We start from the raw sequence: 18,489 nt of genomic DNA on the forward strand, positions 1-18,489 counted from the left end.
CGACAGATCAACGATTATCACTACACGACTGTACACACAATAGATAGCGAACGACCGTCTTCCAAATGGATCCTCCAGGACGGTCATTCGTTTCCAGCAACATTCATCAGTATAGTTGGCCTGACGCCGTGCAACAGTTATTTAACCATCGGTCGCTAATCATTCGTTTTCAACGACAATTATTGCACATGTGTTTTAGCTACAGATCACTGAAGGAGTCAGTATATTTGAAAAGTGTGGTGGTTCCTGATATGAAAATATGGGTTAGATGTATCCTAGTGGTGTATTTTAGGGCTGGAGGACCTCATTGTTTTATTGGCTTTCATAATTTGGTCAAAAGACCTACAAGCATTGTTGAACCACAGATCTAAACATATCCTACTATTAGCAGTGAGCATAATCATTACACAGGGTTAAATAATAGATGTTCAGATAGTGTTTCCTACCATGGGTCATGTCATATTAGTAACCCTATCCCTGGTAACAGCTTCCCTGCGTAAGGATAGCTAATGGAGAATTTACCTTCAGGAGAAGGCCAAACCAGGGCAGCCTTTTAGATTATAGGAGGAATGCTAATACAACATGGCCCTAGAGTGACTTTTGCATACTGGTAAAATCGTGATGTAAACTTGTGTATCTATTACAAATTATAGAAGCACCCAAAGGCTTTTATTAATTTTTAGGAAGAGACTATTTATTTGCTGCTAGGAGGACCATAGATATGGAAATCTTGGTATGTGTAGAAAGTTCAAACTGGCTGTGTAAAACAAGATTGCTGTGGTTGTTATTTGAAACCAGGTATTTTAAAGTGTGTTAAAAAGTTAAATGAAAACATTTGTTTGCTTGTTATGGCAACTGTTCTACTCTTGGTGTAAATTAGGCTCTTAGTATCAACTTAAACAGATTTCAGCCTTCAGTGAAAACATCCGGGATGGTCTGGATGACCTCTGCAGATATCATGCCTCAGATTCTATAGAGGACACATCCGGAACATTTCAGTATCATATGAAGATTCCTTATTACATTTCATCACACCTTTCTGCCATCTGATAGTTGGTGGCTTACAAGTTGATTGTTTCTGAAGAGGACCATGCCAGATACTGACATTTAGGTTTATCTTGGTGAACTTTATTAAAGTTCAACCACTCTACAATGGTATGTTAATGTCCAGCCTAACTTTGTGTAGCTGATCACAATGTCAGTGTTATTTAGTCTAAAAATAGCATAAAATCACCCTGATTTACTTAACTGTAAAAATAGGAACAAAAATTCACCTAAATGTATATTTGTAGCATTTTTTTTAAATAAACAAAGGAACCAAAATAACTCTTATCGGGATACAATTTCTTTCACCTTTATTCCAAAAGGAAGATTTTCCTTCTCCTCCTCACACAAGGGAAAATAATCCTCCCCAACATGAGGGAAATACTTCCTTAGAATATTGTCACCGTACCATGTAACAATAATTGGATGTTTTTCACAATATTTCTTTTCTTTTGTGACAATCCTAGAAACAGCAACAGAAATAGGAAATCTCCCTTATACAGACATCAATTACACAAAAGTTCTAACCCCTCCCCACTCCATCCAAAATGAAAAACAAATATTTGGCTATTCACTTCAAATATTTCTTTGCAGTTGCATTATTGGTAAAATACTGAAATCAAGGTGCTGAGTGATGATGCAAATTAGTTAAATCTTTTTGTGGCAAGGAGATTCATTTGCAAGTGTAGGCCTTGTCTAGCGTTTCACATTTGGGTTAACCAGGCCCTGACTCTGTAGCTAACCTAATGGCATGCCAGATAAAGTCAATAATTAACTTGGTTGTTCTATGAAAAGAGTCCACTGCAGCCAGTCAGATTCTTCAATGTGAAAGATAAAAGGTCGATTAGCTGGTTTGAGTGACAAAGTTAAGTTTGCTTGAGGTTTCGTTACCAGTTTTATAAATTAGACAAAACAGGTGAATTTATTATAATTAAAAACTGCTAATTTATTCAGAGCTACTATGCTGAATAACAACTTCTCAATCTACATTTTTCAGTTAAAAAATTAACCTTGTTACTTTGGAGAATTTTTTTTATTTTTGTTCCATATCCCTGCGTAAACAGCACCATGTATCAGTGGTTCCCATAGACACCAAATGTTATCACGGGTCTCATTTTTATAGTGCAAGTTAATAGGGTAATCCCACTTTGATCAGTTGCTGTAGACATCATGTTTTGCTTTCTCTAATCCATTTTGTGAATGTAAGTCTCAGTCATTTTATAAACATTTGGATCTTGGCAATGGATGCTTCATGTGCATATCCAACTTGTGCAGTTTTCCCTTTCAGTGCTAGCTCTTTCCACATGATTGGGAAGACCTCTGGCAATACTGGGTGTGCCAAACCAGCATTGCATACTAATGACTTGTTCCTATTGACCTTTTTCAGGTTACAAAATGAAAGCATGAAATTCCGGCTGAGTTGGTGGAAACATTAATGACCAACAAACCTGTTGTCCTTTATGTGTTATCTGCCCATTTCTGGACAACTGTACAATATGCCAGTGATAGGCAGTGTGCTTTATTTTAGAGTCTTACTACTGCTGCTGACAATTACATAAAGCTTTATTGTGGAATTTTTTTCTTATAAAGTAGATTTAGTCTGTGCAGCATTTTTTATCATTTGTTGCATTTTAAAATGGTATCCCCTTGTATGTGCTCTGGTGACTGCATGGCATATTTGAGGAAGGGTTCCTAACTGTTGAGGTTCCTCTGAAGGTTCATGAGGTGGCAACTCAAGTTAACAATTTGGATACAGGGACAGAGTGTTTTCACCCTAAAACACAGTCTAATATTTTGGATAGGGTAGTAAAATGTTAGAACCCCCTGGGAGTTTTACAGCCTTCTGGGTGCAGAAAAAAACACAAGTAATAGCAACCAATTACACAAACCCATGTATGTGCATTTGTGTTTTGTAGTGTGAGCCCAGTCACAGATTTTTCTCTCTTAATGTCTGGTAAAAAAAAAAGTGCACCCTGGATACTATTTGAGGCAATATTAAAAATAGGTTCTATTTCGTCCTCACTCTTTCCAAAACTAAAAAAAAAGTTTCACTAGACACTTTATGGAGAACAATACTTGCCACCAGCAGTTCTTAGTGGATTATTATTAATAAACAGTATTTATACATCGCCTACATATTACACAGTGCTGTACATTAAATAGGGGTTGACAGACAGATACAAACAATGACACAGGGGGATGGAAGTATTATTATTGCTAATTTTGTTGTGTTTTTTAAAATATCTTAATTTTCTTTCACTGTTTCAGATTTTGATATATTAGATTGGATATTGTTTCAAAGGATTGTATACAGTGTGTTAATAAAATACATAAAATTAATAATTCATAAAACCCCTGTATTTAGATAGTATGTCAGTAGCAATCTGCTGTCCATAACCCACCGGGCACATTCACATATATTAACTGCAAGAGTGTCTGTGATAACCCACAGTAATAATTAAAGATAACACACACATTCTTGCAGCTGCATGGTAATGCTGCATGTGATACCATTTATTCTTTATGGCACTCTTTGGAGCACATTTCACTGCACCACAAGTTAACAAATGATAGTCGATTGCAGTGTTCTCACGAAAATAGTGGTCACAACCTTAGTGCACGATAATATGCAATGTGAAATGTGGACACTCACAGGGAAGGAGGGAAATGAGCCCTAAAAACATGTGCTGATGTTATTCTGATTTCATGGCTTCAGTATTCTCAGAGCCACTGACCCAGAACACATGTGCAGATCAGGAGTACTCTCGATTACCCAGACTTCATAGGCTAACCTTGCAAAAATTTCAAGGTGGCCTCCCTGTGTTTAATGTCTATTTTAGTGCAGCTGTTATAGAATGAAATTACAGATTGTAGCTGGTCTTTCCTGGATCTACCCCTTTTTATATACAGTATGTATATATAAAACCAAACATAAAAAAATATTAAATATTTCCCTTTAACAAACTTGCTTGTAGTAGGTTCTATGAAGGTGCATTTCTGTTTGTCCGATATGTTTACACACTATAGCAGGTTCCCATTACTCTTAGCAGTGTCAGATGTATGGCTAGGTAGAGAACAAAGCATAAATAATGATAATAAGCTCCCTTATTTACAGTTCCACACACAATGAAAAAGTTCTAGGGAAGCTCATTGTTATGACTTACTAGTCATGACTGGGCTTATTTAAACACCTGTAAATGCAGAAATTATTAGTTTGTGTGAGCACACTTATTTTGTTTTTCGTTGCTGCTTTGTCACCCGAAGTGTTCTCATTTAGATGTAGATGGTTCTCTGTTGTTTGTTTGCCCTTTTTGGTTTTATTTGTAATATTAAGAATGAAAAATTCAATAAAAGTTTATATGATTAAAAGAAAAAAGGTTGTCAGTTGCTGCCCTGACCAATGTCTGTCATAAAGAAAAAGCTCACTATAGTGAGGTCAAGCAGTTGATACACCAGCTGCTGCCAGACTTGAAATAACCCCTGACTGACAGGTTCTGAGCTCACAGGTTCATAATGTCTACAGTAGGTCCAGTGGCTGGTAGGATGGACTTAAATTTGGCTTATGCATCCTCATGTGCACTGCAGAGCATTGCATGCAGCTACAATGCAGTGCCAATATTTTTAAATGGCACACATTGAGAAATACATCTAAACTACAGTGCATCATGTATAGCATATACTTGTTGTTGGTAGTATAATAAAGCTGAATTCAAGGAAAACAAGTTAAATATACAGCAGACAAAATGATTTTCAGTGGTATATGACTTCTCCTTGTGCCCCAAACACCACTGACAGCACAGTCAGCAAAGCCATGTCTTTGTCTCAATGCCACACAGGCTTCTATCACAGTGCATGGGTGCCAGAATATTCATTAAATTTTATGGAGATTTTAGCTATCATGTTTTGATAATATTGAATAGAGATTGCAGTACACATGTGTGGATCGGACTGAGAACATTCTGACAGGAGGCTGTATAGTGCCAAAGGCACCACATGGTTCAGGTCTTAGTGACAGGGTTAGGGATAGGGCAACATATAATGAGGTTGGAGTGTCTACCAAAATAAGTATATTTCTGAAAACAATAGAGCCAAAGATCTTGTAAGATCAAGGATAGGTGCACTACGCTAAGAGAGCAATACCGCTTCAGAGATTTGTCTTTGTATCTCCTAAAACAAAACCATGACAACAAAACCTTGATTTTTGTATCCATTCATCTATTCATGCATCTGAAAGCACGAACATGTCCTATGCTGACCACCTTCTAGATTAAGTCTTAGCAGCAGCATAACTTTTAGCATGCTTCTGCGTTTCTTGCCATTTTTATTTTATTCTCCATTGTGTCCAGTCAGCTGTGTTCTACATTTGAAAGAAGATTGGAATATTGCAATGAGAAATAGAATTTCAGAAGATGCTGTGTGTTCCCATTCACAACACATTCCTATTTTATTTCTGCTGTAACATTCACATTCAGGTAGAAAATTTTACGGTTTACCATTCTCATGTGCTAGCCACAGAAATAAGCAAGATATGATTGACAAGTTATCATTTTTATCACAAGGTAACCCAGTAAGTACAAGTTAACTTTTGAATATCAAAACAAATATTTTTCACCAGCTGAATTCTCTTAAATTGTATACTCCTTTCCCTTTTTATATTTTTCATGCAGTTTTCTATTTGTTTCCCCCAAAGATATGGATTATTTATTGTGCAAGCATGAATTTTGCAGCTGTAGATTCATAAATTCATGAGTTTAAGGTTTAACAAAAGAAGCTTTTATACTTTCTTTATGCAGAAGTGTTATTACTTTTTATTTCCAAGTAATCTTTTCTCTGTTCATCTTGGGAAATAAACCATATAGGCTCAATGTAATATGTTTACAAGAACATCTTGTTTGCTTTATTATGATATATGCTTTAAAGAGCATAGCAACAGTTTGTCTGAAAACTCAGAAAACTTGCATTTTTTCATGGATTATGTACAGCTTAATCTCAATGTACACTGGACAGAACTAAATGTTATAATGACAGTAATGAAAAGAACCCTTAATTGGAACAAATGTTCAGAAACAAGTTGTTTTTTTGTTCTCAAATCTTCAAATAGATGTTTTTCTCTTAAGTACAACTAAACCCCAAAAATGTTTGTTCGGCCTTTTTGGGAGAATCATCTGACGTGTATACATATCACTGAACTGCAGTGTAAAGAGGGTAGACAGTACTAAACTGTACATATCAGTCTTTCTCTACCTTTTTAGCTTGATTAGAACCCCTGAAAAAACTTTCAGGTTCTCAGGGAACCCCTGACTATAATTACTTTATCCACAGCTCATAGTATGTTAGTATGGTTGGCAATGAAAAGAATGGCATTCTTACAAATAGCAAAAAAGACCATTAGTGCCACTTAAATTGTCCCGAGAGGCACATATTGCTCATTGCTCAAGGAACCCCTGAAAGGAACCCTTGAGTTTCACAGAACCGTGGTTGAGAAACTCTGGTTTGTATGCAGCATATTACAAGCTGTACACATAATCAGGAGCATTGTTATCAGCCATAACTGCATGACCAGCAACCAAACAAAAGAATAACGTAAGTCCGTAAGGATATAAAATTTAGATAATTGTTGTGACAAAAAACGTTCTTCAGTTTTTTAGGAAGACCACTACTAAAGAAAATAAACCATTCTCCATATTCTTTGAACAAAGTTTTATTTTTTTTAATTTAATGCAGTTAATTATGGTGCATAATATGAACATAAAACGTTTCCTTCAATCAGTGGATTAGAATCATAATAGAATTTAGGCAGCACAGAAATCCACATATTTGACACTGTTTCTGCATGCATTGTAAGATGGGAGTTGAAGCAGATGCCACTTGCTGCTGCAGGGAACAAAACACCTTGTTAAATCAATACCTTTCATTAGGGTACAGAAAGCAACAAATTCAAGCATCGCCTTACAGGAGTTCACTGCAGAGAACTTTAGAGATAAAAGTGCTTGTTATCACATATACCCACATGCTGCCTAATATATGCAACATTAAAAATCATTCAGTTTTCTCCAAGTAAAAAAATCATAATACTATTAATAAAGGTATAGATGGAATAAATTAAAAAAACGCTTAATTCTATTACACTGGTTATATTCCACGGGCTTGCATTTTTTTACACTTGACAGTTATATTTTAATATCTGCCTGTGGATAGTTAACCTTATCAGCCACAATGTGTTGTTTTTCTCCTGTGTATTATCCGGTTATATAGTCTTTGGATTATAATGTGTGCATAGTGAACAGCCATGGCATATTTGCATTTAATAAACCAATCGCCTTTAAAGGCTGGTTTATAGCTCTTTGGTTGCTATGGATTCCTGCACTTTCTATCTTCTCGTTGTTCTCGATTGCTTTATTAAATGTTTAGTTCACATCAAGTCTCATGCAGCTTCACGTTTTCAGAATATGAGTTCATGTATGCTTGTATGCACTTTTATATTTTATTGCTGGATTTTCAGGTGCATAAATCATGTTTTTCTGGAAGAAATTACATTGGTCTGGCTATCATGGCGATTCAGTGGCTTCAATCCATTCTGTGGCACTGACCTGGAACAAGTGTGCCGATTAGGAATCCTGATTTCACACTGACTTTTTAATGTGACAATGATGCAAATAATCTCTAGATTTATGATATGCAAGAGGATAACATTCAAGGGGAAAGGGGCAGGACTTTGGTTTTTTATTGAACTGCGTAAAAAATTGAGATAGATTTCTTAAGCCATCACTAAATGCTGTGAATAATAAAGCATTGAATTCATGCGTGTCAAAGGCCCAAGTCTATCTGACTAATAATGGTGCTTTAATTACTCGACATAGCTTCTGTGAAGGGTACAAAAAAAGCAATAATTGGACTTGGTAACAATTATATATTGCTAGTGTACAATAAAAGCACAGTAAATCGAGCTAGATATACAATACAATGATAAATATTTTAATGTAGAATAGACTATGCTGGTTTCTGTTATTGCATTGTCGGACTGTTATGAACTATGGTCTATGTAATGAATGTAAAATAAATCAAACATTTTCTGACTTAAAAAAAGGCAACTGGAGTGAGTTTGGAAACATATGAAGGTACAGAAACAATGATTTAAACCACAGGGACATACAGGTAGAACTGTTATAATGTGGAGTGATCCAGGCTGTCCTACCAGACAGCATAGTTAGGCAAGGAACATTTGCACTATGGCAGGATCTAGATTTTGCTTACTGCTGGGCCCAACTCTATCTGCTAGCTTTACTTATTTTGCTGTCTTATCTTGTTAATAATAATAACTTCCAGTAAGTGTTAAGGACAGCAACCTTGCCACTCCTCCCCTCCATGAAAAGGGGGTAGAGAGTGTATTTGCCCCTAGAAGATGGACAACTAGGAAAATGTATCTTTATTGGAGTGATTTTCAGTTAAAAATAGGTGGAGAGGGGACATCACCTGCAAATAAAAATCTGATCCTTCTACACTCTTTAAAAACTTTTTAGATTTTGACAAGTTTAAGGATTTGTAATGGTCTCATATCAAATTCATCTCATATAAATTGGTATACATTTTTTTTTACCATTCTTCAGTGCATCTGTGTGTGTGTGTGAGTCAGAAATATTTGTAGCAGACATCACTGACCTCTGTAAAATTGCACTTTTTTCTGGCAGTTGAAGAGCTTCACACCTAACAGTGCACATGTTGCCAGTGAGAAGCTCCTTGAGCTGTCATGGTGAATATATCACAAAACTTCCATACGGATGTCTGTTGTTTGTTCATGGGTTTTAACCTACACAAAGAAATGCTAACTTGGTTAAATTACTAACCACTAGAAAAGCCCCGTATTATTTGGTCTCATATGTAAACAATGTTTACTGAGCCGACACTAAAAAAGTAAAAGAAATTCCATTATTAAGGAGATTCTCATGTTGGATTTTTTCACTTGTTCGTCCAAAGTAAATAGTAGGGGATAAAAATGTTGCAGTGGGTTTTACTTAGCTAACATAAAGGCGTCGTAAGTAAGCTTTCAAAGCCTCCCATTCACATGCTTCCCTTTTTTCCATAATCCTCTTTTGTTTTCCATAACTCCTTCTGGCAATCTTATTCAGGTTTGTCCTTATGCCTTCTTCCTTTGCATGCAGGTCTTAGGGGAGGTTATGCTACATATGATTTTAGCAGGTTGGGAATCTAAAAATAGCAGGGGGTAGCAAGAGTACAGCCATATTGGTACCAGTTCACATACGTTTTAGGAATTGATATAAAGGGAAGCATTGGTCCTTGATGCTGATGACTCTTTAGTACCCAAAGTGCCCAAGAAGGAGTCTGACAACTAAACAGTTCACCTTGTGTGTATTAAATAAAATGTCCCCATATGCTAACAGTGGGTCTCCTATGATGCAGGAATTTTAGATGGGACGCAGACCCTTTCCTTTCATGCTTCCTAAACAGACACTGTGATGGGTATCCTGTCCAATCACATCCAAAATGGAAACAAAATGTGACTTTCGATACCAAATAACTGTTTAGTTCACCATGTGAGCATGAAACATAAAAAACAAACAGTTAGTAGGCAGTTACAGGGTGTTTGCATCACCTACAATGTCACTTATCTTTTAAACTATTGAGCCAATTGATATGTGCAGGTTATAATAGGCGTTGGCAGTAGAACCCGTGATTTCAGTTTTCTGTTCAACCCACTGCCTAAACAAGAGCCTCTGTCAACCGCTAGGGAAAAAGACAACACAGTTACAGGCAGCCAAGTTAACGTGGCTATTACATGATAAAACACACTACTTCAATAACTATCTATGTGACAAAGCCCAGAGTCTTTCATTTTACTTGTGTCAATAAATCCAGTGAAAAGAATAACTTTCCCCAATGGGCTTGTTTTATTTATTTTATCCTTGACCTTCTGGATACATACCAGCACTGTGTGTGAATGAAAAAAATTATGTAATTATATAATAATTATTTTAAGTCTCTTCTGTCAAGTAGAAAGAGGGTAGAATAAATGTATAGCATGTATTCAATTACAGATATGAAGCTTCCACTAAAGTAAATATTTTCATTTCATTACTATTATCTCAGGGATTTTCCTCTGTTGCCACTGTTACTGCTTCTTTAACCTCATTTAATTCTCCATGGACCGTGAATTTGAAGGGAACATCATTTTTAGTTATTCATAATATGAATGCAGATTTTTTTCTTCGCTGAGCATCATATGAATAGCACTGTATATTATTATACATTTGCTTAGCTTAGTGAATGAACAGAAAAGCTGCAGCTGTGAAAGTGAAATGATTATGAAATGAATGTTCTGGATTAAATTGATGAATAGCAGACACAGTTAGTGTTACTATTAATTGCCACTGGGTATATTGTATGCCTAAAAGTAATTAAAATATATTACATTCTTTGTATGTTAATCATTTTGATTGCTGGCCTCAATGTAACGCTGGAGTTGCTATTGGCTTAAATAGTATGTCCACTGAATGTGATATTTGAATTTAGACAGGACTATAAAATATATTATAAAATATAGAAGGACATTTCCTACTAACTTGCTGTTTTGCACAGTTGGCTCAGTGGCTAGCACTCTTGCCTTTGCATCTTTAGGGTCCTAGGTCCTATTTTCTGAACCTCTCAATTACTGGATTTTCTGTTTTATGGAGAAACACCAAGTTGAGTAGGCTATAGTCGCTGGATGGTTTTACTGGCATTCGGCCTTGTCAGTGTTTAAATTTTGGACAAACTACACCAATGAAATGCTTGCTTTAAATTGACTCAGTGTTCCTTACCACATCTCATGGTAGGTTGTTTTATTTGTAACAAGAGCAAAGATGTTCAAGTCAATATCCTTTGCCGTGGCAATCCACAACTTTCACTGGTTGTCCTTGTAAACATTGCAGGAAGGCAGTTTGTTGTCTTGCTCACTGCAATAAATCAGGCAGGCTCAGAGCTGTGTAGGTCACATAGGCCACCTTTTGAAGAAGGTGGGGGTGCCAGTAGCAGTCTTTTTTTATTTAAGTATGATCTACTATAGTGTTGTTTGGCAAGGTTCAATGTTGTATTGGTGTGGAATTTGAAAATAATTAGGATTTCCTTTAACCACATCAAATCTATTACCTTTAATTGGAAATAAATCCAGTCTATACACACCTGCCCCCGTTCCATCATGGGCACTGCCATATTTATCCTTCTCTTCCTCTTTCCTATCCTTGGCCATTTTATTTGGCCAGGCCAGGATGGCATAACTCCTGTGCAGGGGCGCAGGAGTTCATTCGTTCCTGGTAGTCGCAGGGGAACCTGGGATGTGCTGGGTATCGTAACAACCATTTTGACAGTTTAGGGAACAATCGGGCAGGTGAATGTGTTTTATTGAAAAGGGACATCACCTGTCCCATTCTGCAATACAACCTTGCCTGATCGCATACTTTAACACAAAGTAGCTGAAGTCTCATAATAATAGAAAATCTTGGAACTGGGATGTCTACTTTTAAAATTTGGTAGTGTTGGAATAATCTTAAAACTTTTTTTAGGTATGTGTTTACATGCTAGGAGCCGTTGTTTTACTAGACATTGAAATGGATCTTTAATTTTAGTGGCATGTCCACTTTAAGTAGCATATTGTCATTGAAATGCTTTTTTATCTTATTGAATCATGTTTTTATGTTGTTATAATGACCTATAATTATTTCTGTTTTTACAGGGAGAAAACAACTCTGAATATTTTCTAGGCCTAACCCCTGTGGGGCTGGTGGTATACAAAAATAAAAAGCAAGTTGGTAAATACTTCTGGTACGTGTTCATGTAAAAAAAAAATCTGTCATTTTTTGCCACTAAAATTGAGATGCACTGTTTTATTTATATGCTTCTTCACAACCTGCTTTTTCAGGAGTATATCTAAATTCTACAATATCCTAACTGACAATGCAGCATTGTTCGTAACTCTTCCAATGAAAAAATGGAGAATTTGGGAACACCGTGGTCCTGATTTATTAAAGCTCTCCAAGCCTGGAGAGAATACACTTTGATCGGTGAAGCTGGGTGATCCAGCAAACCTGGATTGGATCTGGTCCAGGATTCAAAACATTTGCTAGCAAATAGCAAATGATTTTAAGGAATCCATTCCAGGTTTTCTAGATCACCCAGCTTTACTGATCAAAGTGTATTCTCTCCAGGCTTGGAGAGCTTTAGTAAATCATGGCCCATGAGTGGACCATAGCTCTTCCCAGCACTTATAAAGCCACCAAATATGAGCATCAGTGGGACCTCTCCCAAAGTTCTCAACCAATGGTATCTTGTTAAAGTTACCAGAGTTCCATCTCACATAGGACCTGATTTATTAAAGCTCCCCAAGGCTGGATAGGATACACTTTCATCAGTGAAGCTGGGTGATTCAGCAAACCTGGTCATTTTCCATTTGTTAGCAAATGTTTTGAATCCTGGACCACATCCATTCCAGGATTGCTGGATTACCCAGCTTCACTGATGAAAGTGTATCCTTTCCAGCCTTCGAGAGATTTAATAAATTAGGCTCATAGTCCCTATATTGCTGGCAAAGCTGTGGCTCTTCATGGTTTCTTTTTTATTTCTTGTGGCACCACAGGTTCCCTATGTTCTTTTTGGAGCAACATTTGCCAGCTGATACTGAACTCATCACTGTAGAGGTGCCTCCCTCACCTGAGCTAGTTATTTCCATCTACATATAGACCTGTGCAGTTACAAACTATAAACTTTTTTTTAGCCTAAATGCATATCACTAGATCACGTGGAGAAGCACTCCCAGCCATACTGAACTGGTTAATGACCTACATTTATGCTAGTTGGCTATTACAAATAACCCATATTTGAAATTACAATTGAACTGGTACCTATGGCTGTGCCATACAATGTGTACAGCCTGATTAGTGCCTATTAGGTAGGCGGTTTGTGTAGACTGGCATGGTATTGTGACTTTTTGTTACCATGTTACCATTGTTGTTCTTTTTTGTTTACTGATTTACTTGCTAAATTTTGGCTTAAGTTTGGACCCTTTTGCATGTTTGTATTTCTCTGTCCACCCGGCTGTCTCCTTTTGTCAGTATGGTCCCTGTGCATGCAGCAGAGCAGTGACACAGGTTAGTCCATAACCAATATCTGTGAATAAGATTCAAGGGAAGTATGGGGGTAAATTCTGGCTACCCATTGTTCCCAGGAGCCTGATGCTTTACTTTATCAGAGAAAAGTGTAGGTTCACTTTAAGAGCATGCAGAATATTACAGTTTATAAGATTTACTGCAGACTGAGGAAAATGAAACACCAAATAAGGAAATCTGCCTGCATAAAAAAACTATTTAGATTTTATATGTTTGTGTTGTAAATGGTTTATTTCACTAGAATGAAATGAGTATGTACTTCTTATTTTCCTTTTCTTTTTAATATGATTCAGTAAAATATGCGCATGCATAAAATGAATGTGAATGCATGCATGTTGTGCCTCATTCATCAACTTTAATCTTGTAGTAATGCAGGGTATCTGTGCTCCTGACACTTGTCTAACTAGATTAAAGAAATGCCAACAATCAGCCTCCAGACTCATCCCTGTACTTTCTGGCATTTCAGCACTCCAAAATGTGTGTTTGTGGCCCAGTTTGCTTGGGAAAAAGAGAAGTATGCTTAGCTTTTATTGTATTACTGTTATATTTTCCTTGAATCAAACACAGTATATGTGGAAAGGGTTTTTATTGTTTTTCACATGCATGCATTTGGACTTTTCAGTTCAATGAATAAGCCATGTTATGTCCTGAAAAGATGTGATGTGTGACCATGTGTGCTACAGAGGGATCTGTTCGAAAACACATGCAGACTAACAAACAGGAAAATCTCTATTCATATAGCTGAAGATGAGACGAGATGTTCTTATTAGCTTTACTTTCCAAATGCAAAATGGGATTTAGCTGATGTCTAAACAGTGCCATGTAGATTTGCAGATTGATTGGATTGCAGACAGAGCTCGTTATTGTTTTTTGGAAACAATCTTACATGATAGCTTTCAGTGACAAGAGAGAAAATGTGTGTTGTGCGTACAGCACTGATCTGTTCTATGGGGAGGGGAGGTAGGAAGACAAGTGAGCAGCACCCCACTTTGCTCTTCTTCATAGAAAAGTACTACGGCCACACCTCTCCACACCCCCCATGGTTGTTCATCAATCCGGGAGGTCAGTTGAGCAACCTCAGAGGACTGCTGTAGACATGCTAGATTTGTGCCCTAGACGATTACCATTGTTCGTCTCACCAACAATCATCTAGCATGTGTGCATAGCTTTAGGGGTTAGGTATGTTAGCATACAGAGCTCCTAGCAGATGGTGGTTTGCTTTAAATTGTAGCACCTTTTTGTTTTGCTTTACTCTTTATGCTGCTTGAGAATGGAATGCAGATATTTATTTAGTAAAATAGCAACAGCATTTCAACTTCAAGTTTGCTTCTTACATAATCCTCTCCTGAGGATGTCTGCTGTTCAAGCTGCACCTGCAGTAATAACTTTCCTGTACACTGATATCATATCACAGAAGAAAATTAACAAAGAATTTAATAAAATCACTTTTTAAGAACATATTACTCCCAGGAGCGAGGCTCAAGAAGAGGGAGGGGCAGTTCCAAACTTAACAATCAAAATTACAAGTTGAATATACTTTCTGAAAGTAACCTCTTATTCGTATTTTACATTTATTTTTCATCCGCTATGGTTTAAGTTCTGTGATCGACTTTCTTTTAAGCACAGCAGTGTAATACTTTCTAAGAATGTCTTTGCAATTATAAAAGCCAATGTAGAAAATTATATCTGACCAAAGCTGACTTTTTAGTTGTGTGTTTTAGGTTTGGTGTGTAATATATTGATTTGTTTTATGAATATTTTTTATTACTGTTTACTTAAATCTGTGATTTTCTTTACAGGCCTAGAATCACCAAAATACATTTTAAAGAGACACAATTTGAGCTAAGAGTCCTTGGAAAAGATGTAAGTGAAAAATTACCTACAATACATGAAATGATAATATCTGCATCATTGTGCTTTAGGTGTATAAATCATACCAAGAAAATTTGTTTAAGGAAAATGTTTTTTTCATAGTGTCCATAAAGAAATATTTTTCTAATGTATCCTTATTTGCAGTGGATTGAATTTTAGTGGATATATATATATTCACTTTTTAATGATAACTGATCTATTTATGGGACAAAGAATAATGATTGGCGTGTGTAACTGAAAATTACTGTCACACTGGAACATAATAAATATGATTCATTGTCCTTTAAAATACCACATATCTCAAAGATAAAAGGATTTGTGTTGGTATTTGGCTGTCTCTGGTTATCTTGAAGATGGGAAGCTTTATTAGTCACAGCTTGTGGTAAGGACATTTTATAATACACTTTTATTTATTTTTTTTACCATTCAGTCATTTCTTGTGGAACTTAGCTTACTTCTCCTGATCAACATTATGCTTAAGGTATAGCTGTATTAGTGCACTTACAACAATAGACACATAATTACTGTCTGTGATACATTTTTTCTGTGCACTAACAGTTAAATCTTCAGGGCAAGCTTTTCTGGTCAGTACTGCTTGGACCAGAGAAGAAGAGGGGGTAGACCTATGAAAGCTTGCTGATCAACATTGAAAGTGTTTTGAGGGTTTGTTGTTTTAGTGGTCAAGGTTATACTGTGCCCTTTGTCACTGATATCTTTTATGTATATCTGATGACTCCCTTGGTTTTTAATGCTTCTACATAAGTGAGTTCCCATATCCTCCCCCCTACAGCTTATGCATTAGTGAACACACTTGGTTGCCTATGTAGATTCTTAGCATTAATCTTTGTTATATTAAAGCACATACAAGCGCTTTATGGTTGTCTGTTTTTCCAGCTGGATACATCTGTTGGTTTAAATAATATAGTGGCTGCCGCAACATAATGGGCCCAATTTATTAAAGTTCTCTAAGACTCGAGATGATAGACTATCATGGATGAACCTGGGCGATCAAGCTTACCTGGCATGGATTTCCTAAATATAATTTGCTATTAGCTGGCAAATGTTTTCAATCCTGGACTAGATCCATTTCTGGATCACCCAGGTTCTTCCATAATATATAAATCCTGTTTAATAATAATAATAATAATAATAATAATAATAATAGTCTTTATTCTCGGAGAGCTTTAATAAATCAGGTCCTATGTGTTGGTTTGTACTATGTTTACAGGTGACTGTGGTTCTGAATAATAATTCAACGGTGTGATTGTAAATGAATATGAAATTACCCTTTCATCATTTGGTCTTACTGTGCTTTCTGAAATTTTTGATTTAAAATTTGATTTAAATAATTAAAAGATTGTATATAGTGTCAAGCAAAGATAAATACCAACTACAGGCAGATATTACTAATGATGGTCAGATATTCGTGATGTGCAGATAATATCAGCAGGTGGATTTTATCAATGACAAGCAGAAATAAATGACATGCCATTATTACCAGCAACAGGCAGATAATATCAATGATATGCAAATATCAGCAGCCTGTAGAGATTAATTACAACAGACAGATATGAATGACAGGCAGGAGTGATAAGCAGAAAGTAGCAGGTAGATAAGTAAGAGTAAGGCTACATACACACTTGTAATGGTTCTCGTCCGATAATCGGCTCAGAGCTGATATCGGACGAGAATCTGGCGTGTGTACAGCGCCCGTCGTCCATCGCCCGAATGACCGTCCTGGCGGATCCATGAACAATGGATGACGAACAATCATTATTGAAAGTGAAGGGGGGGAGCGCGCAGCAGGGTGCCGCTCCGTCATTCTCCCCCTCACCTCTCCATAGAGCAGAACATTGCTGTATGTACAGAACTTGTTCATGCATCGTGCAGTCGTTAGTCGTTGGAAAGAGTCGTGAAAAATCCTTTCCAACGACAATTTTTGCACATGTGTATACAGCCTACGATAAGTGCAAAAACACCCAGAAGGGAAAACCCAACATAGTATCTATTGTAGTTATTGTAATCTATAGGTGGGGCTTATCTCTTTATACGAGTATATTTTGTACACTCAGACACTTTACCACAAATACCTTGTTAGACTTCTAAGCCTTTTTGCAGTGGACCAGCATATGTCATACAGTAAACTATAAAGATCCAGGTGGTAATGAACAAGTTAATAGGAAGAATCCTATTCTTTCTATTTTGTCCTGTACACTGTAATCATAACACCAATAGATTGAAATGGAAATTTTATCTACATCCATTTAGAAACCTGGGAATGAGGAGAGCTCTATTTGTGACTGCAGAGTACATGACAAAGTGTTGCATGCTGGAGCTTTTTATAATAAATTCATAAATGACATACAGATGTATCAGGGCTTCTGCAGTAAATTGTGTATAAACAAATCACTCACTGGTAAACAGAAGTGCTTGTGATTGAGAGTGCTGTGATGGGAAGGAGAGAGACAGGTTGATTCCTTATGCTTATATCTGTGATTGCTTTTGCTAACTATACATAGGCAGGACTTTACTAGGAAGACTTTTCTAATGCAGGGTCTACAATTGCTCCAGATGCTTGTAGTCCAAAAGCTCTCAACAGTTGTTAATAATTTTCATGATGGGAAGTGCTTTTTTGTTGATGCTAATGCCTATGCCAGTTTCAGAATTTTTTATCTTTAGGCATTTACCTATTTATATATTTTGTTTTCAACATTTAGTTGCTATTGAAACATATGTTATGCTTTAGACAAATTGGTCCCTTTTATAAGGTCTAGAGCAGCCTGTCCCAACATTTTTACCCTAGAGGCACCCTTTATATTGTCTCCCAGAACCCCTGTTAAACCAATTCATTGGTTGTCAGTGGAAAATTGCCCTTACTTTGGTGGTAAGCTGTAAGAATATTCCCCTGGTGGTGGTGTAAATACCACCATAAAGACAAATGATTCCATGCTGCTGGCTCTGAAAGTCAGCCTATACTCAAGATTTTGCAGGCACCAGCAAATGGGTGGTCAATTATCCACAGCCCAAGAAACCCCTGGTAACCTCTGAAGGAACTCTAGGGTGTCACAGAACCTTAGTTGAGAATGGTTGGTCTTGCATGTTTTTTTTTTTATTTACAAGTTTGATAGAACACCTTAAAGGTTGCTGAAATGGGGAATAACCAAGTTGAACAAAACAGAATCCTGAGCTGTTTCAATGCCAGTTTAATGTTTGCTGACTAGCTTGGCTACTTTTTCTGAATTTTTCTGAGCAGCAACATTGTTATCTTGTTTAAAGTCTTTCTCTCTGACCTTCACTTGCGTCCACTGTACACCCAAATAATATATCTTTGGAAAAGTTCTGCTGTCTTTGACCTGAGCTGAAGGCTGTTTGCCTGGGGATTAGGCTATGAATTCACCTGGTTTATAGAAATTAACAG

General features: G+C 36.7%; 1 protein-coding gene across 1 annotated transcript in view; it reads left to right on the forward strand.

Annotated features, from left to right (window-relative positions):
* Positions 1–18,489, forward strand: part of EPB41L4A (erythrocyte membrane protein band 4.1 like 4A) — a 130,291-nt gene that overhangs the window by 72,584 nt on the left and 39,218 nt on the right. Inside the window, exons 8-9 of the mRNA XM_072413950.1 lie at positions 11,771–11,859; positions 14,999–15,062. Of these exons, the coding sequence (XP_072270051.1) occupies positions 11,771–11,859; positions 14,999–15,062 (153 nt within the window). The remainder of the gene's footprint in view (positions 1–11,770; positions 11,860–14,998; positions 15,063–18,489) is intronic.

This window comes from Pyxicephalus adspersus, chromosome 6 (assembly GCF_032062135.1).
Source record: "Pyxicephalus adspersus chromosome 6, UCB_Pads_2.0, whole genome shotgun sequence".
In the NCBI taxonomy this organism is placed as follows: Eukaryota; Metazoa; Chordata; class Amphibia; order Anura; family Pyxicephalidae; genus Pyxicephalus; species Pyxicephalus adspersus.